A 22,086-nucleotide genomic window follows, 5' to 3' on the forward strand; every position below is an offset into this window, starting at 1 on the left:
TTTTTTTTTTTGGGTTATAAAGGGTTTGGACAAAGAGATAGAGAAAAAAAGAAGGAAATAATAAAAATAAAAATAGGGCCACCTTTTTGTTTTTGGTTTTCTGGTTAGAATAACCCCAGGGCATAAACGACCAAAAGATATGATAAAACGACAAAACACGTCCCCAAACCTTTGTCAGAAATATCTGCCAAACAAAGTTAGTTCAATTATTACCGGAAATAGCCGGTCGTCCTCCGGTGTCTCGAAACCCTATGATCAACCAGACCTTTCTCAATGGACAGAGAGAGAAAGACAGCAGAGGAAGTAAATTAAAGAGAGAAAAAGAGGAAGTGTAACAAAGATTTTGTTTGAGTTTGAGTTTGAGTGTTGTGAGTTTGAGAGTGGGTTTTAGTTTGTTCGTGTAAGAGAAAGAAAAAAAGCAGAGATAAAAAAAGGATGCGTGAAGTGTGCACCCTATACCCAAAACCTCAGGCTCTTGGAACGAATCACTGCTAACCTGCGCCAGCTCTCTCCTTCTCTCTGCCATGTTTTCAGCTTCAGAAGAGGATCATGATAACCTTTCATTTCATCATTCTTAATAAACCCAAATCTCTCTCTCTTTCACTGTTTTTTCTCTCTTTTTCGTTTTCATGATCGTCTCCCTTCTTCTGTACTAATCATTCCATCTCTCTCTCTTTCTCTGTTTAATTTTAGTTGGTGTATCTCTGTGCTGGTACTCTTTTGACTCGTTTTTTATTTTGTTTACCCTCTTAAAGTCTGTCAGTGTGTCTCTCTAGAGTTTTAGCTAGAGAGGTTTAATAATTTTTTTTTGTGGTGGCTATGGCGGAGGGTTTTGAGCCCTACCATGTCCCACAACAGAGCAGAAGAGATAAGCTAAGAATTGTGGCTCAAAACCACCCAGCTTGTGTTGAAGCAACGGCTGCTACTCTTTCAGGCTGCTCAGCTTTACTTCCTTTGTACGACCCTTCTCTTCTTTCTTCCGATTTGTTAACTTGCGCTGCCAACGCTAGTGCTACTGCTGGTAGCCATGACTTTCACCACCAAACCAACCACCTATCAGCTTCTGCTTCTGGTAAAAACAGCCCCGTTTGTGTTGTTAAAGAGGAAGGTGTGAATTTCATGGGCTTTGTTGGTGGGATCGTTAACGCTTCTTCTTCTTCTTCGACTTCTCATCACCCTTATTTGGATCCACAATCTTCTTTGCCCTTAAACCCTAGCTCGATTCAAGATATGAATAACAACCCTTTTCTTTATACTCCGCAAAACCTTCAGAGCCTAAGAGATTTTGACCATTCTTATAATAATGGTGGTGAAGTTGTGGTTTATAAACCTGAAGCCTTGTCTTTGAATCATGAGTCTAGCACCACCGGTCAAGGCTTGTCTCTTTCTTTATCTTCTCATAACGCCCACCAAAACAATCTTCCTTTGGAGCTAAATCTGCAAAGATTCGAGTCAGCTATCTACAGTGACAAGGTTACCGCCAGTGGATATGTGGTTCCAGGCATTGTTGGTGCAAGTGCTTCCACTTCGAATGAGGTTTCCAGGAGCTCGGTCCCTCTCGGGCCTTTCACGGGTTATGCTTCGATTTTGAAGGAATCGAGGTTTATGAGGCCCGCACAACAGTTATTAGAAGAGCTTTGCGATGTGGGTAGGGGAAGTTACGCTGAAAAAATTACTCCTGATTCTTCTTTGATGGAGCCTCCATTGGAGAATTTGAGTCCCGCTGGAATTGTCGATGATCCTCTTGGTGGGGGTGATGGTGGTGAGAGCAGAAGAAAGAAGTCAAGGCTAATTTCGATGCTTGACGAGGTTTGCTTCTCTAATTTGCAAAATTGTTGGTTTCTCGTCTGCATTTCTTCTGAATTGGTTTGATATGAATGATTGTTGAGTTCTCCTTCCGACATGCAATTCATGTTCCATGTACTTCCACATCTTTTTCTCTTTTGTTTTTTTTTTCTTTTGGGTTTCTTGGTTTGGTGTCCCTGATTTTCTTTTCTGCAAACTTTGCCTTAAGACGCTAGTATATTGAAAGGTTTATTTGGATCCGTGTCCTTATCCCCTCTAAAATCTTCCTTGGGGAGGTGGTTTTTTTATGAAACCCCAGCATTTTTGTCACTGTAGAAGTCATCACTGGCTATTATTAAAATGGCCTTGTCAGATATTCTTTAATGGTGTTATGTTTAGTCAGTTCTTTAACCCAACATGCAATTTGTGTTGTTGCATGCATAAGTGGCAATAAATGATGCCATCTTTAGCCGATTTCGCAAAATGAAAGTTCCTCAGTAGTTTAAAGCTTTCCTCCATTGTAATACTATGTGAATTAGATTCTTCTCTTTGATGAATGGCCTCGATGATCTCACAAAAAAAAAATCTTTTTTAATGAAAAGGTGATAGGAGGGAATATATGCACGAAGATTGGTGTTATAAAGTGCCTGACAACCGTAGAAAGGGTTGTAATAAGTGACAATGTCGCCAAGTCTGGGGCTTAAATGTGCTTTAAAGTGATTGAAGGAATCCATTTGAAAAGATTTATAATCCAAAAAAGTTTGTGGAAAGCATAATTGGTATTCCGAAGTCCTACAGAAGACTAGATGAGTAGATCACAAGGTGTCTGGACTTTTTGCGGGATAGGGTTTAGCTCAATTTAATTATAATACTTGCTAACGGGTGAATATTGTGTTTTGGGTGCCTAAGTTAAAAAGAAAGAGAATATTGTAGATCAGCTGATTCCTCCAATTGGCATACCAAACACTTATGATTTAGAGTTGGCTACTTTACCAGGAATTATACATGAGTGCATGAATTTAAATGTTTTCATGCCATACTTTTGCAAATTACTAATTAAAGTGATTTCATAGTTTTAGAGAGATTTCTATTTGTCGGGCACGAAAAGAAAAGTTACAACTGTTATTATTATAGCCTGCTTAGATGTTTAACTTAATGTGATCAAAACAGAAGGGTTCGGACTTCAGAGTGCTTATTTTTGTGCTTGCTTGTTGAATAAAATCTACATGATTTACAATGTGAAAGTCATGGAGATTGATGTTTATCTATTGTGATGCTAACTTTTGTATTCTAGGAGTAAGTATTAGCTGGTCTGATAACTACTCACTATTGTCCCTTTGTTTTTTGGGCTTGCTGCAATTTCACTTTCATTAGTCTTTCCTTCAATCATGTGTTTTCTCCAAGTTCACAAATTTTTTCAAAGCCAATTTCCAAATTGAATTTTTGGAAACTAATCAAGCTGTACTCTTACTGGTATCTTAATTGGCATATAGAGAGAATAGACAAGTAATTCCACGTTGTAAAGTCGGCGCAATATTCAGAGTCTGAATAAATGTCCATCTCTTTTAACACATGCTAAACATTGGAACCTTTTTTTTTCCGTTTTAGGGGAAGAGGGAGGAGGGAGGGTGGGATAATAATGCGGGTTGTAATAAGGCTGCACTATATTTTCCTTCCTGAGTGCTTTGACTAGCTACCATAAAACGGTTTATGCCATGAATTCCACATGGGGCATTATGTTGGGTTATAATGTCTTTCGTATTATTGTCCTCTAAAGCTTTAGAGTACAAACTTGAACTGTGTCCCAGTGAGGCAGGAACCTTAGTTTCTGTAGGGTTTTTTTTTTTTTTTTTTTAAAGTAGTTTCCCTAATATTTTTAAAATTGTTTCAATTACAGTAAAATATCTAAATAGTATGTGTGACCATTGAATTCTCTTTTCAATACATATTTTGCACGGTTTCATGCTTTAACATATATAACCACACATAGGTGCCCCTTTGGCCGCCATTTCCCATTATCAGTAGCTAATAAAACAATATGATATAAAAAATGGAGCTGGTGAATACTGGTCTATTCATTCCATCTTTTGCTCTACAATGTTTTCATTCTTCATGGCAGAAAATAAGTAACAATGATAGCATAAGTGTAACTATGGTTTCGAGTAGTCTCCTATGTATTGCTCTTCACTTGAAGAAACTGTTTAGGTATTTGACCATGCGACAACAGAAGGTAACCTCAAAATAAGGATTATGATTATATCACGGCCTTAATATTTGTCCTCTCAGAAATTATGTTGTCTCCGCGAGGTGCATTGAGTTGCAGCTTCTTGCAATTTTCATTTGTTTAGGTGGATGATCCAAAATTTACAGTATTCCTTATTCCATTTGGTGCTTCATTGAGGGCCAATTTTTTGTAATTTTATCAGACTTTATAGATTGAGGGAATTGAATTGGAGCCATTTTGAGTTCTTTTCCAGATGATAAATATCCAAGTTTGTAGCAATGTTTTGTACCTGAACATTCCCGAAACCAGAGCTTTGAATGTGCTAATAGTGATTCTAGAGTCGGTTTCTTTATTTCTGTTAGTAATTCAGGTTTTTTTTTTTTAATGGAATTCAGTCTTCAAGCATCATATAATCAAGTTAAGCATACTTTACAACTTGCTAACGATCATTACATTTATTAGGTTTACAAGAGGTACAAGCAATACTATCAACAGATGCAAGCTGTTGTTGCATCATTTGAATATGTTGCCGGACTTGGCAATGCAGCTCCATATGCGAATTTGGCTTTGAAAGCCATGTCTAAACATTTCAGGTGCTTGAAAAGTGCAATCACCAACCAGCTTCAGTTCACCAATAAAGCTCATGGTCAGATAAGCCCCGGAAAAGAAGAAGGTCCAAGGTTTGGAAGCACTGACAGAAGTCTTTATAGCCGGCCTGTTCATAATGCTGGGTTCCTTGAGCACCAACCGGTGTGGCGGCCTCAACGAGGCCTTCCTGAGCGTGCTGTAACTGTACTTAGGGCATGGCTATTTGAGCACTTTCTACACCCGTAAGTACTTGAATTACATAGACAAACTTGTTGCTAAAAATTTATTTGCCTTTTAATCTATAGTCCTTAGTGCATTAATATTTGTGTTTTGTGTTTCAGTTATCCAACTGACACAGACAAGCTGATGTTGGCAAAACAAACCGGTCTATCACGTAGCCAGGTGTGCCATTTATCATCATTCCTACATTCTTTATAGTAGCATTTTGCAATCATGAATACTTTATGTAAAATCCAATTCCCACCTTTCTTAGAAAATGAAATTTGTTATTGTTTCCATGTTCACAATAAATAGAGAGCTCTGCCCAATCTATTTGTTGACAAAATATATAACTCCTGTGAACACCAGGTGTCAAATTGGTTTATCAATGCAAGAGTAAGGCTTTGGAAGCCTATGGTGGAAGAAATACACATGCTAGAAACACGGCAAGCTCTAAAAGCTTCGCAAAAGGAGGACAGAAATGCCAACAAGTCAAGTGATCATTTGTCCTCAGCAAACTCTCTCGCATCTGAAAACCCATCCACCTCCACCCAAAGGGTTCAAGATACCCCATCCAAGCGCACTAGAAGTGAACTTCCTGACATACCCGTGGGAAGTGAACCACTCAACTTGTCGTACAACAGCTTGTCAAGCCACCCGCATGTTGGTGTTGGTGTTAGCATGGCTGGTGGAAGTGGTGGTGTTTCATTAACACTTGGTCTTCATCAGAATAATGGTATCGGATTATCAGAGCCCTTCCCTATAAATGCAGCTCAGCGATTCGGCCTCGGCCTCGAGGTAAGCAGCGAGGGATATGTCATCGGCGGTTTTGAAGCACAGAATCGGCATTTTGGAAGGGATGTTATCGGAGGGCAGCTTTTGCATGATTTTGTTGGTTGAAAAATGTTCAGAGGAAAAAAGCTTTCTGGTCATTATTTTAATTGGATAGTATTATACTAACAAAGTGTCACGATAGATGAGCCAATATTTATTACCAGAATGCAAAGCTGAAACAAGAGTAGTCCGAAATGATTGTCTTCTTTTACGGTGTAAGATCTATGCCCATCAAATTTGCAGTGTATATTTCCATTTAGAAATGTCGACCGACGTAGAGATTGTTGGTGTATAATTCTTCTGTAAATTTATAATTTACATGATAAAAAATTTATACATTTTGAGGCCATCAAATCAAGGCTGGCCTTAGAATGTGCTTTTGAGTGTGCAGGAATGCCGTACGATTCAAAATATGCACCATATCACCATTATCATCGGCATGGCGGTGGAGGATGATGAATGCTGCTTCATCATTTCCCATCAGTTTCGCCTGTGAGGCTGTGGAAGTGACCATTGCACTGGAATTCTTGATTTGTTGAAGATGGCAAATCCATTTTCAATGTAGGTGGTGTATGCCATCGAAGGACGGTACTCTGTCATGAAATGGCTAACGAGCAAACCTCGTCCTGTCATCTATAATAGCATCTGCCAGGGCACCTAACAATTTAGGTTGGAAGCCTTTTTTCAGTGATTTTTTGTCATTGTCAAGCTTACCCAAAACAAAGGGTGGAAAATATACCCCGCTCTTGACCACCGCAAGCCTCTAGGTTGATGGTCAGTAGTCAGGTACTCACCCCCGGACAGATAAGGTGTCTTAACATTTTCAAAGATTCCACTCCATATTTCCACCAGATTCAGGTTTACGAAATGAAACACTGAGAATGCAATGTAAAACAGGTTCGGCAATCGGGTTTAAAATGATTAAACACTCTGAATAAACATAACCCAGTTGCATGGGATGGATTGGTAGGTGGTCTCACCCGGTGGCAGTGCTTTTCTTGTCAACCTTTCATTATCATTATCAGTATTAAAATCCATGATGGCTACTATTGTTTACGCTGAGGGCAGGCAGAGGCCAGGGGCAAAGGGCAGGCCCTCGATTTCCCACTTTTTCTTTGGGGCCCCCGAAGGAGGCGGGCGAGAGAGAGAGAGAGAAAGGGGTTACTTTGCTTTGGTTCAGAGTTCAGAACTTGAGACAGACAGACACAGAGAAAGAGAGAGAGGAAAGAAGAGTGTGGTCCACTGCTAGATTGGTGAAAGCTGTGTGAAGTGGAAAGAGAGCCAAAGGCGCATGCTTTTGCCAAAAAACTTGGTTTGATGTTTGAGCTTAAAAATCATAAAAGGAGGTTTCTTTGCTTTTTCTCTTTATATCCTGGCAAATGTATATGATGATAGGAGCAGATTGCAATCCAGCAGTTAGGTTAGGCATCTAATCATGTTTTAATTTTGCAGGGTTAATCAAGGTTGGTAAAGGAGAAAGTAAAACCTCTGGCCAGACAAAAGCTGGCGGGTGATTCGAGGTAGGCTTCAGTCTAGCATTAAAGGAGCTTTTGCTCATTTGGGGTCCTTCTTCATTTTAGGGGACATTGTTCATCTACCTCATTCACATATTTTCTCTCCTTTTTAGAGCTCAAATGGTAACCCAAACCAATCTAATTCGTACCGGAGTAAAAATTGTGTACAAATTGTAATTTTTTTTTAAAAAATACAATGTGTCATGCATGAAAAGTTAAAATTATGAGCTATATATGGAGTTTATTTAATAAAAAATCATGATTTAATTACATATAAAAAGACTAGGATTAGCCTTTTCTTTTCTTTCATACTAACTCGTGGTTAAATCTCAAATTCTAGTTTAAAACCTTCAAATTCAAATATTTAAAATATAATATAAAATTTATGAAACTAGATAAGATTAAGTAATAGGGCCTATGAAAGCCCATTATGATTTGGATTGATACAACCTGCTTTCACTGTGCAATTTATTCAAAAGCCCAAACCATCAATGGGCTGAAACTTTGTAGTTGTGTTTTCCATTGGCCCATTTGTAGGACCACGAAGATGTATTAGGCCATAGCCCTTTACTTCCATGGGCAAATGGAGGTAAAGCCCAAGCAAAAATTGGGTTAGCATAAAAGCTTGCATTGGGCTTTATACATCTTTTCTCGATAAACTCTTAAGAACATTCACTCCAATTCATTATAACTTTACTTAATGTAAAATATAGATTTATAAAGTGTTACCATTAATTTATTTTTAAAACTTAAAAACTCATTTTTATAATATAAAAGTTAAAAATAAAACTTGACGTGGCCAAAACTCGACAAATAAGAAAGTATTTTGTACTTCAAAAATATAAGAATCACATTGACTTTAAGGTTGATATGCAAGTTCTCATCTTAATTCAAAACAATTCCAAAAACTTTCATGAAAATTGAGCTCACTTATTTTAATTAAAAGTCTCTAAACAAGGTTGCCTCCTTCTTCACATTTACTTTGTACTTTGAAGGAAAATCAGTTGAAGCACTAAAGTCATATGTTTAACATGGAATTTGGAAGTCAACTTCTCATCATTCAGATGAGGGGCTACAAAAAATAAATGCCTTTGGTAACATGGAAAATGTGCATGCAATTCCATGTGCTACACATGAAAAATACCTTTCAATTTGATGAGAAATGCATAGTTTTTATATTATTATTATTATTATTTTCAATTGCAAGGTCATTATTCACAAATATTTTCTTGGAAAATAAGATACCATTACACTCAAAATTCAATAATCATACACCTTTTTGTACCTTTTGTGGTTGGATGTTATTTTCATGACATCAAGATGAAAGTTTCCATAAAAGAAGATGTAAACCATCAAAATCCCAGCTACACACATTTATGAGAAATTGATTATTGAGCAAAAAAAAAAAAAAAAGAAATTTATGAGAGATTGGCTAAGCCCTAAATCTTAAATTCTAAACCTTTACATTCAATATTCAACTATCCTAAACCTTTTTGTATTTTTTTATAATGATTTTAATAATTTTGAGAAATAATAAAGGAAAAAACAAATAAGCACCTTTTATATATAGATTTATATTTAATATATTATTAGTATGTAATAGTTATATACTATTATTTAATCACGAAATACCACTTGATAAATGTATAAAGATAAAAAAATTAAAAAGTCTTATAAAATAAATATTTTTAAAATGATGGGTATTTATTTTTAAACTTTTTAATTTTTATATTTATTTATTTATTAATAAAGTGATAAATTTTAGTTCAATAATAATGTATCGAACCTATACAATGACGATGGATCAAATACTAATCATATATATATATATGTATAATATATTTATTTATTTGATTGAATGATATTAATCCAAATGCAATTGGCCATTGAAAAAGTTAAAAGGATCAAGTTAAAAATTTTAAATTTCTAGCAAGTGGAGAGAACAACTCCAACTAGGAAAGCATTGAACAAATAAATTAAGAATATATATATATATATAAATAGTAAACAAAAAAAAGGTTTTCAATTTGAGAAATAAATAGTACAATAATTGAAATAAAAGAATCCTAAGAAGGAGATATAAAAGCTAAAGAAGAGGAATTAATAATAATAATAAAGAAAAACCTTTTGAAATATGTTTCGTCCAAATTACGCAGTGGACAGTATATTCCAAAATCCCAAGCTTGGCCAAAACTACAAAACCCCTTCACTTTCTGTCCCCAATAGGGTTCTTTTAGGGTTTCTCCAATTAATTGTTTTTTTTTTCCCCTTTTCAAACTTTACCCAACCGAGCAAATGACTTCCCTCTTTACATTGCCTTGATTTTTCCGACTTCCTTCCTTAAAACCCATGCAACATCAAACCCCATAAACCCAGAATTCCCCCTAAAAAAAAAAGTTAAAAAAAGGAGAGAGCTTTGAGATATTGTTATGAATATGGAGGCAAGAGTTGGGGTGGTGGTTGAAGGAGGCCAAAGGGCTTTGAATTCAGCCCACGGAACTGTCGTAGATGCTGGGGCTAGAAAGTTTTTACAGCATCAGCATCAGCAACAGCAACATGGGCATTCTTCAAAGCAGGGCTTGAATCCACAGATTGGGACTATTCAACAGCTTCTTGCTGGTGGTATTGCCGGTGCCTTTAGCAAGACTTGTACGGCTCCTCTTGCTCGTCTCACCATCTTATTTCAGGTCTGGTTTTACGGTTTGCTTGTTTAATCTTTGGAAATGTTGATTCTTTTTATTGTTTTTAGGTGGTAATTTGATCTGGGTATTTCGAAAATTTGTTGATATTTTTCGTTTAACTGGAGCTGGGGGTTGGGGAAATGGTGTTTCTTTATCTAGGGTTGCGTTTAGTTTCTGGGACTTTTTAATGGAAAATTGTACCTTTGAAAAATTGCTCGCAAATTGTATTTTATGGTCTCAATTCAAAAAAATGAGGTAAATGAGGAGAAAATTATTCAGATGGCGTGGGAAGTCGAATTTCTTGTCTGTTTACTCAGTTTTCTTTTTTGGAAAAAAGTTCATTAAAACAGGCAACTTTTTTTTTTAAATCTATGGTAACTCAACATTGCGTGGCTCTGCAAATGATTTTGGATGAAGGGATTCAATCTATGTTCACTAATTGTATAGGCATGAGGGTTACATGTAACATGAGATAACAGAGTAATATTGGCAGCTTAATGACTTTGAATGATATATTTTTTTGATATCTGTCATGAATTAACATGCCGCTTACTGCTATATTTAGCATGAGAATGTGTTCTACCTTAACATTGACTGCTGAATGATCTCTTCTTTTCTCAGGTGCAAGGAATGCACTCAGATGTATCAGCATTGAGCAAGGCTAGCATATGGCGTGAGGCTTCACGCATTATGAATGAAGAAGGGGTCAGAGCATTTTGGAAAGGCAATATGGTTACCATTGCTCATCGTCTTCCCTATTCCTCTGTCAACTTCTATGCCTATGAACGCTACAAGAGTGTATGTTCTGATTATCTTAGTTATGACTTTGTATTTTTCCCAACAATCTTTTTCAATTCACTCATTCCTTTGTTTGTTTGTTTGTTTTATTTTTTTTGCAGTTCTTGCAATCTATTCTCGGCCTTGAAGATCAAAGGGGAAATGCCAGTGCTGACCTCTGTGTTCACTTTGTAGGCGGTGGGTTGGCTGGAATGACTGCTGCCTCAGCTACATATCCACTGGATCTTGTAAGGACACGTCTTGCAGCACAGGTAATATCAGTAATACCTGAGTGAATAAGGCAATTGCATTTGCTGTTGCCTACTCTTTGAAATTGCTTCCCATTTAATATATACTATGTTTTGTTATTTTTCTTACCCTCCAATTTAACTATTCTTCTGAACTTTGCAGAGAAATGCAATATACTACAGAGGTATTTGGCATGCTTTTCATACCATTTGCAGGGATGAGGGAATATTTGGCTTGTATAAAGGACTTGGAGCAACATTATTGGTATATTTACTGTTCTTTTTTAAATTTTGTACTTTCCCATCTCATTGTCTATAATTGCTGCTGCGGTGCTGTATGTGATGCAGGGTGTTGGACCAAGTATAGCAATAAGCTTTTCAGTATATGAGTCTTTGAGATCTTATTGGCAGTTGCAAAGGTAAAAATTCTTATTGGTTTAGATTGATCAATAGCATGTGCTCTTTTGTGTTTGTTGTCTCTGCTTGGTGCTCAAGCTGTAACCTGTTTGAAATTTCTATGATTTGACATTAGGCCTGATGATTCCACTATCATGGTTAGTCTTGCCTGTGGCAGTCTCTCAGGCATTGCATCATCAACAGGTTAGTAATCTGCAACCTGTCCTTTGGTTTGATTCTCTCCACTCTATTTTGGTATAGTTGGGTTAAGGGGTTTCATTTCCCTCAGTTGAGTGGTCTAAGATTTTCGTGCTGAATGTTTTTGGTACTTATTTACTCAAGGTGATACACCACAATGGTTAGAACTTGAGATTTTCAATGTGGAGATCTCAAGTTCATACCATATGAATTGTGGGGAGGAGTTGGAGTTTATAAATGTTACTTTTGTTCTGTAGCCCAAAGCACAATGGGCATCTTCAGATACAAAAAAATAAATATATCAATGATTGAGTACTAGTAATTATTTAGAAGCTATTTCTGATCTCTGCATGACTTTTTTTTATTCAATGATAATTTACAGCAACATTTCCTATCGATCTTGTGAGGAGACGTATGCAATTGGAAGGGGCTGCAGGGCGAGCCCGTGTTTATACAACTGGGTTGTTTGGGACTTTCAGGCATATAATCCAGTCTGAAGGCCTTCGTGGCTTGTATAGAGGGATTTTGCCCGAGTACTACAAGGTGGTTCCTGGTGTAGGCATTGTCTTCATGACGTATGAGACATTGAAGATGCTTCTATCACGCATCCCTACCAGTTATTAGCTTCATCCTGGACTCCACTTTTCTGCCGTACATTGTGTCTGTGAACTCTTGTTAGTCATTGAGTTCTCAAGACAACAAGGAAACCAAAACAATTGGGTAAAAAATGCAGTCAGTTAAAAATAGAAAGTAGGTAAACAAATTGTTCTTTCTATGGTATTAGTTGAGAAACCATGGTGGTAAATTTTGCGGTTGCTGCCATGGGTATTTTTTTCATGTATAGGTAATTAGCACTGTGAGAGTGATGATAAGTGTATCAACTATCTAGTTTCAGTATACTTAGGCCTTTAACATTCAGAGGATTAGCAATCATTGATGATCATGTCATGATCACAGTTTTGTATGGGACTTGTTTCTTACCTGCCTCTGCAGGTCAAGCTGACTGCCAGTGTTCAATTCCTTTGTATTTGAAGTGATATTATATTACAAATTGGTTATTGACGAAAAACCAATGTGCATTTATGCTACTATTCCTGTCTTTCCATTTAAGAAACTTGGCATTTGAAAAGGAGAATCTCATCCTATTAGGAACTTGATGGTGTCTGGAAAGAATTTTCTCAAATTTCTGCTGCCAAGTGCTAAGCCTTTTCTCAGCCTACGCATTATTATAAATATAATTGACATAATAAATGTATAAATAAAATATTCCCAATCAAAAGTTCAAAAGGTTTTTATCCGACCATTTTGATCTTGTTCCACCAGAATGAAAGGGCAGAAAGAAAATGAAAAGAAGAGAAGAAGAAAGATTACTCTTCATGAAACTGTGAAGTCATGCTAGAATGTATATTACCCTGTTTTAAGTATGTAGCTGTTGGGGTGAAGGAAAGGGATATAGGAGGTTGCTCGCACTTTGATTAGAAACAAAGCGATCATCATTTCTCTGGATTGACACATCCTGTTTCATGACAATAGAAGTCGTATTTTTATATATTTTCCAGGTCCCTGATTGGAGGGCCTGGCAAGAACAAAGAGGACCACCGGATTGCATACACAACAGTGACATATCACAGTGTAGCAAGTGTTGGGGTTAAGTTGTTAGCATAAGATGCATGCAGGTGGAAAGCAACCATGGAATTTATTCTCGGGTCCGAAGTTGCTTTGCTTCTTTCAGCATATTAGCAGAAAAAGGAATGTTCAAGGCTTTCTTTCAGCATATTGCTGCTTCAGAAAACACAGATGAAATCAGACACGTTCTACCATTTCCCTGTCCACCAGCGTGATGTTGACCCATCAGATGATGATTGATGACTGCTCATGACATCCGAAGCGACATAATATTCTCAAGGGAAGGAAATCCTGGTGAAGGCAGCAACAGCTTGTGTTTGGCTGCACACCATTATAAGTTTTGCTGCGATTCGATTGGTGGCATTCAACTTCGGATGGTTCCCAGAGGAGAGGCCAATTCCATCTGCTTAAATACACTATCGAAAACTGCAGCTTTTGGGCAGCTGTGTAGAAAAACTGATCAAATCAAAGGTCCCTTGAGAAATATTGCTATGATACCATGTAGAAAAACTCAAAGAAAGCAGAATGAAGAGGATGAACAGAGCAAGGAAATGGAATCAACAAACTGGATTCCTATTTTTCATTCTCATATTTATGTTTTTCACACATTAACAATAAACTAATTTTTCCTTAAAAGTCGATATTCAAAAATGCAAAACTCTAAGGAGTATAGCTGGGCACAGTATTCTAAACATGGAATTCTGTACCACCAACAGTTTTCAGACTACAACTATAAAAACAATAACAAAAAAATGGAAAAGAGAGGAATAAAATGCATAGACATCAACGGCTTACAAACAAGAACAAAATGACAAAAGCTAGGCTGCGTTTCTACATACAAATAAAAACATCTTGCTTGTTGTTACAAGTTAAGGCATGAATCACTTTGTTACACCTCAAAGCATGAATCACTTCATCAGTAGTTGCATGCTAAGCATCCTTTATTAGACTTGAATCATTGAAAAACTCGACAAACTATGTATGCATGAAATTAACCTCCTTCACTCCCAACTCATGAACAATCTGCAACATGATGACAAGGGAACTGTTGATTATTTAACTCCTTGTTTGAGTCTTGATATGCATACCTCACTTATCTTCCTAGCCAAACAAGCCCTTTGCGAGATGGGGACAGTAAGGTGCCTTTCAATGGCCAAGAGAATAGAATATGCTACGCACATAAAAGCCGATGTAGACCTGAAACCAGATACTGCATGAACATGTTGGCATTCCTTTTCTTTTAAACAGTTTTATTATGTTCGATAGAGAGAGCCACAGAGCCCCAAATTAGAGGATGTGTTCATAAAGCTCAAGATTCTTCAACTGGAAATGTAAGCTTCAAGCAGACTAAGACCTTTCTTGTTTCATAGTGATAGGTTTTTGGCAAAAGAATTTTCTTTTCCTTCAGTATTTTTCAATAGTGTTATAATAAATTGAAAGAGAACCTTTGATAAGTAGCCATGGAAGATCTCCGGTCATGAGGAAAAAGCAGTCAAGATCATCACGCCATCATTGTCTATGAAAAGTAAGGCCATCATTGGTTTAAGAAGAACAGAATCAACGATGATTCGCATCGAAGCACCTTATCCCCCTTTATTCTATATTTTGGAATAAATCTTATGTTAGCTTTTGGAGCCATTATAAATTTCTGTATTCATGCATGGAAGGCCTCAACCTCTGCCTTTGTGTTTTTCCTTCTCTTCCTGTGATCTTCCTTCAACATTTATCTTCTTCCCATAGTAAATATTGGTAAGGACCGGGTAATCTGCATCCTGAGGTTTAGATCTACATGTAATACTTGTTGCATCTAGCCCTCGGGAGTGCAGATTACCTCTTCCTCACTGGCAATACAGAACTAGTCACTCAAACCCTAGGTTTGCACCACTTGAAGTAGTTACACTACGAAGATGATCCGAGGTAACCTACTTTGTATTGCTTAAGAAGAAAACTGGTTGTGCTTGCATTTGCAGATGAATTTTCTCATTCTCTGGCAGTTCATGCATCGATTGTGCTGAAATTTCTTATTGGTGTTTCTTGAAGGACATGATTTTGCAGGTTCAAGTTGTATCGAGCAGTGCAGTTTCTTCGTATACAGACATTACATGACCTAGTAGCCTATATACTAGTAATGCGGCCAACACTGAGAAGTCCAAAACATCTTTGCCATCTTATGTCGAGCATTCTAATTCAAAACCATTTTATTTCCCTTCAAAACTTGAACATTTCTGACATGCTTATAAGATCCTGCAAGCAATATTCTTGACAAATTTCCTACTTTTATTGCGGAGGTTCTAAGTAAGATATTAATACATAAATTTGTGAATGCCCTTCAGCCTTGGCATAGGTGGTAGAAGCGATCTGTTGCCTTGAGGGAGTGTAGTTGAATTGGAAAAGATGTTGGGTTTAAATCCTCCAAAAACTTTAATAGTCCTACCATTCTTATGAATCACTTTTCTTGGCTTCCTGCAGCACCCCGATGGCCTCTTCCTTGGTCTCACTGAAGTCACTGCCATCCTTGAAGATGAGAAACTCCATCATCTCCACATGGAAGAAAATAAAACTCCCACACAAATGGGAAATGCAAGATCCGAAGTCTTTTCCAGCCACACAATGCCATGCTGGCCCATAAGCTTCATCAAACTTCTGTTAAAAAGGTTGAATGTTGGCTTAGAAATTAAAACTCCTTTTTCAGAAAAGCGTCATGGAGATTACTTCCCTAACATTCTTTACACATACTATATCTATATGTGAGAGAACTTAGGACCAAAAATATCCTAACTTCTTCAATTAAAGTCACTGGATTCTCTTACCCTCATATTTAAAAACCGAGAATTGAGCTGCATATATACAGCATACTATAAGGGGCATATGTAAATGTATTACCAAGGTGAAACTGTAGATGATCACATTAAAAATCATTGAAATCCATATGAAGCAAGGTAGGTAGCATCCTAGAGTACTATTCCAATGATTAGATTTGAGAATAAGTTAAAGGTGAATGGCTAAAGGTGTAGTGATTGGACAGCAGAAATGAAGCTTTGAATCTATAGCAAAGTGAAAGCTTTGAATCTTTCTTTAAGCATTGCTATATAAAGAAAACCAACCTTTCTAGTGTGCGTTCGTCATGATATTTTTTGAACGTTCGATCCAAACAAAGATTATACAAATATATATTCATTCTCTTTATGGTGGCGAATTTGTGTTTCTTTAATAAAAAGAATGGAATGGCACTATAATATTCATTGTTACAGCTTTATGCTACTTCTAACAGAAGGCTCCAGGGTTAAGAATAGACCTGTTTGATGTAATGAGCTATGGACTGGCAGTCTGAAACCTCATGTAGATCAAGAGCCTGATATGCTAACTCCATCACACGGCTCTGCATCTCTTCTGGCATATCAGTTTCACGCACTACAGCTTTCCCTTCCAGCATCCTCCTATGAGCAAAATGGAAAATCACTTCTAAGTTTCTAACTCTAGTTTTGTTTTTCTTGGGGGAAAACTTCTGACTGTAGTTGATGAATGGGAGAAGGTTCTAAGCTGATTACTTTATATAGTGAAATGTAAAAGGGAATTCTTTAGCTAAAGGAAAAGAATGAGAGGTAGACATTGAACGGTCATATTTTCTTCACAAGTTCTGGAATTTTGTATGCATTAGGAATTGTTATGATCAAAACAGTTGGACTGACAGAAGGGCTAGAAAGAAAAAATTATCAAACAAGATGCAACAAAAGATATCTTTTTCAGGGAGGGACAATGGTAAGTATGAAAGTTACAAGACCCACCCTGCAATTTGGAACTCCAAAAACTTATGGCTGTAATAATTCTATTCATTTTCTATTCTTGTCGGTAGTATTGATTTTCCAACAAAGACCTTTCATGGTATCAGAAAATTGGTCTCATTTCTAGCCAAGTTACATGTTTACTTGTCAAGAGGAGAAAAAGAGTGTTAAAATAGCTTGATTATAGCGTTCCTTTTTTGCCCTTTTAGAAATTTTTTTATATCTGACAAGTGCACTGATACATGGTCCAACCAATACCCAGCAGGGTCTGTGAATCGAATTTGTAAGAGAAAAACTGATGGGAACTTTCGATCTGAAAAAGCTAAAGAGTTCCTGGGCTCGAGAATCTTGATATTCAAAATACATAGCCAGAGTAGGAGTGATGATGTGACCTGATCGTAAGCAAGTTAGAGCTGTCAAAGTAACAATTGTCTGAAAACTGATGGAAGAGAGACAGGAAAACGAAAACACTCAGGAAGAATAATCATGATATTCGATTTCCATGATCATGTAAGGAGGTGGTGAATGTGTGTTTCCAAGCCATAAAGAAAGAGCACAAAGGCGAAATTGAAATAAACTTTGGGCAACTCCAAATGATTGTTCATCTATGTTGCTATGAAGCTAATGCAATGCGTGTTTCATGACTTAAAGAAATTTTTTGTAAAAATTGAACGCCTGAAAGCTAAAAATGGAAAAGAAAAAGCCTGCAGAATCTGACATATCTGCTGCTACTGTTTTACCGGTCTCCCTTAAACTGATCTCTCTTTCAAGAAAAGGAAAAATTGTAAAATAAAATTACAAGTGAAGTGAACTTCACCAAGCTCAACTTTCATGCCTCTTGGAAGAAACCCTAAGAGCAACCAAATTCCAGATGGTTCGCAGAGGGTAAGAGAAAACCACTCTTCTTCTTACAAAGAAACCAACAAGAACACATAAAATTAACCTCATTCCAGATAGGACCCATAAAATTAACCTCTGTCTTCTCTGCAGCCTTTTCACCTTGATCTCATCAAGAACACGCTTAGTTCTTGGCCAGTGCACTCATCCGGGTTCACAAGGTGAAACGACTCAGAGTCAGCGTCACCAACAACATGCTCATAATTAGCCCTCATGTACATGATCTCCTCCGAACCTGACGACCCGAATCCTGCAGGTATCACCCCGGCTCCAACTGTTGTAGACTGCATGGTCTTTAACATCAGCAGGTTATGGTGACTGGCTTTTCTTTTTGTAGCAAACCCTATCTTTCGACCATTGCAGTACATGGTCCAAAGAGGGACCGAATGGAGAGGACAGGCGCTGAGTTCGGAATGGTCACACTCTAGGGCAATGCGGACGATGCCATAGCGCATTTCTTGGACGAGTTGGTGAGTTGGGATGGGGAGTTCGAGGAGGAGAGAGGGTTTTGTGGAGAGACGGTCGTGTTGGATGCAAAACCAGACGTGGCCTTTGCGTTGGCCGAAGATGGTGCCTATCACCATGGACCTGGAAGGGCGTGCGGGGGCTAACGTGGTCGTTTCGAGATCGGTTGTGTTGGTGGAGTCTTGGGAGTCTTTGTCTTGGTCTTGGTTTGTGATGGTGATGGGGTCGTCAAGGTCGTCTCTGAGGGAGGTACTTAGGCGTTTCTTGGTGGGGGTAATGGTGGCAATAGAGTTGGTGGGGGTGGGGTAGAAACAAGGGATGAGTCGACGGAGGGCGTCGAACTTGGTCATTGGGTTTCTTAGAAGAAAGAAGAGAGATGAAATCAAGGGCTCAAACAGGCTCTGTTGGCTTGATGTGGTGCATTGCGGGGAGAGGTTACTTTGCCTATGGAGGTGTATATAAAGAGAGAGAGAAGGCGGGAAATCGACATAGCCGTTAGAATTGGAAACTTGCTTTGATGCCAATTTTCAGTTGGCCCTGGCCCTGGCCCGTGGTAAGAAGCTTGACAAGTGCACATGGGCCACGTGGCATAAACGATGACTGTTCAGTTGTCAGTTTTTTTTTTTTTGGGGTTATCAGTTAATTCAAACGTTTGATGCAATCGAATTCACGTCACCAAACTGCATAGATTGATTGGTGATCATCATGTCATCGTTTTCAAGGTAGAAACAGATAAAAATTCCAGGGAAGAGGAGGAGGGGGTAAAGAACTTAAACAAATGGGACGGTACCAGCAGGGCGATGAATAGACAATCAAGCCTAGTGAATATCTTGGTAAATGACAACATCAATGGAGATTGCTGATCATGATCCTCATCCTTTTGCTCTCTCTATCTGCAATTAGTATATTATTCAGAGAAAGAAACTCGAAACTTGGATCCTCCTTTTCAAAGAATAGTCTGAGTGTGACCATCACTAGACTATATCTGGAACCATCTTTTTTCTTTTTATGCCACATCTAATGTTTTCTCTTCATTGTTCTGTTCACCTTCTGATCCTTTCTTATCAACAACAGCATTGGTCACGAAACGCCTTGCAAAGAGATTGAAATAAAGGAGATTCAGGGCTCCTATGCCAGCCACGAGGCAATAGAACTTCTCAAGCCTATCCTTGTTAAGGTCATGACCACCTAACCATGGCGGATTCCCATCCTTGCTAGTTATTCTGTAGACGATGTTGACAAGAATGGAGTTCAAGTAGCTTGCAATAGATAAGCTGACAAAGAAGATTGCTCCAGCAACAGTTCTCATGGACTCTGGCAATTGCGTGGTGAGAAATTCCATTAGGGCCACTGCAGCAAATGCTTCGATCAAACCTGATAAGGCAAACTGTGGCAGGAGGAATAAAATGCTCATAGGTGACTCGAAGGAACCTTGTTTCAAAGCTGCCTTCCGGCGTTGCTTCTCAGTAACTGCAGCCAATAAGCAGCACGCAATTGCGATCACAATACCGATATTAATCCTCTGTGCCGTTGACAATCGTTTAGCTTTTCCCGCTCTTTTCCGTGTCTGAGGTACCCAAATTTGCTCATAAATGAAGACCCATATTGCAAGGGCAATCATTGATGAGAGGCCCATCCAGGCTGGGGGTACCTCGAAACGGGATCCAAGCGTTTTGTTTGTCTGAATCGCTTGAAGAATTCCAAGTGTACCCTGCTGGTCCATGGTTATGAAACAACCGATTCCTGCTACCCAAACAGGCAGCATTCCAAGCAACATCTTTAGATTTTCCACTTGTTCAACACTGCATAATCTCCAATCATTCTTGGGCCTGCCTTGGTCATCCAACTCATTTGAATCAGCAATTATAGCAGCCTTGTCAAGGCAACTTAACCTTTTGGTGCGTGAGAGTTTTGATCCTGATTTCTGGAGGTCAGGATCATAAAGGGAGTGTCCTGAAGGAGTTAAACTATGCTTTCTAATGGCTGCTGTGATCACTTTAGCCATGTCAACAAAAACACTTCCTTGTGGCGTCATTATTATGTAGGCGTGGTGTCCGGTTACAAAAATGATAATCGAAAGGAAAAGGCAGCTGGTTGGAATGGCATAACCAATAACCCAACTGATATTGGTCTGAATGTAGACAACTGCAGTTAGAGCTACCACGAGGGCCAACGTGAACGAGAAGTACCACCAATTGAAGAAGCTCTCTAGTTGTGCTCTTCCCTTCTTTGTTGTGGTGTCAAACTGATCAGCCCCAAAGGCGATGTTGCAGGGTCTAATGCCTCCAGCACCAATGGCCATAAATGCAAGACCAGCAAAAAGGACACCCATCTGCCAGAACCGAGGGTCTATGCAATTCCTTTCGTCTATGCAGGTTGGAGGTCTTAATTTAGGCACACCAGCAGTAAGGGTCATGGTCGCCATTCCCTGATTGACCAGGACTTTCAGAACAAAATATGCAGTATATATGCAAAATTACAATCATAGTTCATGCAAGTGACATTATTGGAGAAGAATTCTTTCATTTCTGTTTCAGCATTTCAAAAATGAAATCTCTGGATGCACACTAAAAGCAAATACCAGGATCCAACATGACAGAAAACGTTTATTTGAATCTTTCATGTTGGATATCCATGTTCATAAACTGGACTTGGAAGGAATAATATAACACATTGTATTGAACATCAAAGGTCCAATTTGTTAAACAGTCCAAGATCTCTCATTCTCCTATATCCCTCCGAGTTTTCTATATCTATATCGTGGATTTAGGGAAAAACATATTGAATTTACCAGCAACGAGGAGATTGAACCAAAGAGGAGAGTGCGGTAGCGTCCCAGAAATGTATCAGAAACCAAAGCACCAGCTATTGCTGTGATGTTGGAGCAACCAGACCAAATATTAATCACGTTAACCACAGCTATCCCATCCATGTTGTATTTGGTCCGCAAATAAACAGTCATGTTCGCAACCAAACTCATGGAAGCAAGTTTCTCGAAAGTCTCGTTTCCTTTTCAAAGGAAAAAGAAAAACCATAAACATGATCAGGAAAACATGCTCATATCCATTTCAATTCATCTGAAATCACTGAAAGACAAAACAGGAAACGGGCATTAAAGATTGAATACAATGTAATTGCTAGTTTTGCAAATGAATTACCAAGAATGTATTTGACGGCTCTCCATCCTCCAGGCTCCTTCCTTAACGAAGGTGATGGAAGTGGAGGGGATTGTGAGTTTTGTTCGACTAAGGAAGAGTTGGAACCATCTCCCATGTCTTTCTCTGTCATGTTCTTCCCTTCCCTTTCGCTTTTCTTTTTCCTCTTGCCTCATTCCCTGCTGCGAAAACAGAGGAATATATATCGTACATAAGTTCACGAGTTTGGTGCTAAAAAAATGTCTGTTGTTCAGCAGTTAAGTCATTTTTCTATTTTTATCGAAATCAAGAAAGGTTATACTATACTAACTGATTAAATACTTTGCCATGGAAACTTCACTTGACGTGGAAACATGTGAATTTGGGACCGAGATTTGGACGAAAATAGCTCTTGGAATGCTTTATTTTTATCCTATTTTACTGTTCTTTCGTTGAGGGTATCTTGGTTTTCATTTTTAGTTGTTATTATGGTTATTGTCACCAAATATTGTTAAAAACTAAAAAGAAGCTGCTCAAGGAAAATAGTTTTTGTGTTAAGCCTGTTAATTTGTTTTCACCAGAAAAAAGGAAAGCTGTTAAAAGAGCATGAACCCCCCCAAGGTAGCCAGGACCTAGGATTGGACCCTGTGCCTGCAGATCAACCTCTCCCTTAAAAGGGTGCAGTAGATTGTTTGTTTTTTCAAGTTACAGTTGCCCT

At 38.1% G+C, this 22,086-nt stretch overlaps 5 protein-coding genes and 1 long non-coding RNA gene across 6 annotated transcripts; 3 read left to right on the top strand and 3 right to left on the bottom strand.

Annotated features, from left to right (window-relative positions):
* The first annotated feature begins 189 nt into the window (after nucleotides 1–189).
* On the top strand, nucleotides 190–5,945 carry RPL (POX (plant homeobox) family protein). Its single transcript, XM_007026819.3, has 4 exons — nucleotides 190–1,809; nucleotides 4,472–4,839; nucleotides 4,939–4,999; nucleotides 5,186–5,945. The coding sequence occupies exons 1-4, from the start codon at nucleotides 820–822 to the stop codon at nucleotides 5,714–5,716; spliced, it is 1,950 nt and encodes a 649-aa protein (XP_007026881.2). The 5' UTR covers nucleotides 190–819; the 3' UTR covers nucleotides 5,717–5,945.
* Nucleotides 5,946–9,388: 3,443 nt separating this feature from the next.
* Nucleotides 9,389–12,533, top strand: LOC18597669 (uncharacterized). The gene is made up of 7 exons (XM_007026822.3): nucleotides 9,389–9,851; nucleotides 10,467–10,643; nucleotides 10,745–10,894; nucleotides 11,034–11,135; nucleotides 11,219–11,289; nucleotides 11,403–11,470; nucleotides 11,847–12,533. Exons 1-7 carry the CDS (start codon nucleotides 9,594–9,596, stop codon nucleotides 12,086–12,088), a joined length of 1,068 nt encoding a protein of 355 aa, XP_007026884.3. The 5' UTR covers nucleotides 9,389–9,593; the 3' UTR covers nucleotides 12,089–12,533.
* Nucleotides 12,534–14,937: 2,404 nt separating this feature from the next.
* Nucleotides 14,938–16,144, top strand: LOC148762335 (uncharacterized). The gene is made up of 2 exons (XR_016026220.1): nucleotides 14,938–15,007; nucleotides 15,131–16,144. It is a non-coding gene; the product is annotated as an uncharacterized LOC148762335 (long non-coding RNA).
* On the bottom strand, nucleotides 15,259–16,645 carry LOC18597671 (uncharacterized). The gene is made up of 2 exons (XM_007026824.3): nucleotides 16,386–16,645; nucleotides 15,259–15,733 (listed from the first exon to the last, which is right to left on the bottom strand). Exons 1-2 carry the CDS (start codon nucleotides 16,521–16,523, stop codon nucleotides 15,530–15,532), a joined length of 342 nt encoding a protein of 113 aa, XP_007026886.1. The 5' UTR covers nucleotides 16,524–16,645; the 3' UTR covers nucleotides 15,259–15,529.
* Nucleotides 16,646–17,867: 1,222 nt separating this feature from the next.
* On the bottom strand, nucleotides 17,868–18,584 carry LOC18597672 (MIZU-KUSSEI-like protein (Protein of unknown function, DUF617)). Its single transcript, XM_018121300.2, has one exon. It carries the CDS (start codon nucleotides 18,582–18,584, stop codon nucleotides 17,868–17,870), a length of 717 nt encoding a protein of 238 aa, XP_017976789.2.
* Nucleotides 18,585–18,891: 307 nt separating this feature from the next.
* LOC18597673 (protein NRT1/ PTR FAMILY 2.8-like) lies at nucleotides 18,892–21,561 on the bottom strand. Its single transcript, XM_007026826.3, has 3 exons — nucleotides 21,393–21,561; nucleotides 21,026–21,243; nucleotides 18,892–20,662 (listed from the first exon to the last, which is right to left on the bottom strand). Exons 1-3 carry the CDS (start codon nucleotides 21,520–21,522, stop codon nucleotides 19,241–19,243), a joined length of 1,770 nt encoding a protein of 589 aa, XP_007026888.3. The 5' UTR covers nucleotides 21,523–21,561; the 3' UTR covers nucleotides 18,892–19,240.
* Between the last annotated feature and the right edge of the window lie 525 nt (nucleotides 21,562–22,086).

The sequence above is a fragment of the Theobroma cacao genome, chromosome 5 (assembly GCF_053813885.1).
Source record: "Theobroma cacao isolate CCN51 chromosome 5, ASM5381388v1, whole genome shotgun sequence".
NCBI classification, from domain to species: domain Eukaryota; kingdom Viridiplantae; phylum Streptophyta; class Magnoliopsida; order Malvales; family Malvaceae; genus Theobroma; species Theobroma cacao.

What these genes read in the sequence shown, in the direction of transcription:
- RPL (XM_007026819.3), top strand. Translation starts at nt 820, where the DNA reads ATGGCGGAGGGTTTTGAGCCCTACCATGTCCCACAACAGAGCAGAAGA. An exon ending in TAATTTCGATGCTTGACGAG is followed by an intron (nt 1,810 to 4,471) that starts GTTTGCTTCTCT and finishes TACATTTATTAG; the next exon opens with GTTTACAAGAGGTACAAGCA. An exon ending in CCGGTCTATCACGTAGCCAG is followed by an intron (nt 5,000 to 5,185) that starts GTGTGCCATTTA and finishes TGTGAACACCAG; the next exon opens with GTGTCAAATTGGTTTATCAA.
- LOC18597672 (XM_018121300.2), bottom strand. Translation starts at nt 18,584, where the DNA reads ATGACCAAGTTCGACGCCCTCCGTCGACTCATCCCTTGTTTCTACCCC.
- LOC18597671 (XM_007026824.3), bottom strand. Translation starts at nt 16,523, where the DNA reads ATGCTGGAAGGGAAAGCTGTAGTGCGTGAAACTGATATGCCAGAAGAG. An exon ending in TAGCTCATTACATCAAACAG is followed by an intron (nt 15,734 to 16,385) that starts GTCTATTCTTAA and finishes CCTTTTTAACAG; the next exon opens with AAGTTTGATGAAGCTTATGG.
- LOC18597669 (XM_007026822.3), top strand. Translation starts at nt 9,594, where the DNA reads ATGAATATGGAGGCAAGAGTTGGGGTGGTGGTTGAAGGAGGCCAAAGG. An exon ending in CCTATGAACGCTACAAGAGT is followed by an intron (nt 10,644 to 10,744) that starts GTATGTTCTGAT and finishes TTTTTTTTGCAG; the next exon opens with TTCTTGCAATCTATTCTCGG. An exon ending in GGACACGTCTTGCAGCACAG is followed by an intron (nt 10,895 to 11,033) that starts GTAATATCAGTA and finishes TGAACTTTGCAG; the next exon opens with AGAAATGCAATATACTACAG.
- LOC18597673 (XM_007026826.3), bottom strand. Translation starts at nt 21,522, where the DNA reads ATGACAGAGAAAGACATGGGAGATGGTTCCAACTCTTCCTTAGTCGAA. An exon ending in AGCCGTCAAATACATTCTTG is followed by an intron (nt 21,244 to 21,392) that starts GTAATTCATTTG and finishes TCCTTTGAAAAG; the next exon opens with GAAACGAGACTTTCGAGAAA. An exon ending in GTTCAATCTCCTCGTTGCTG is followed by an intron (nt 20,663 to 21,025) that starts GTAAATTCAATA and finishes CTGGTCAATCAG; the next exon opens with GGAATGGCGACCATGACCCT.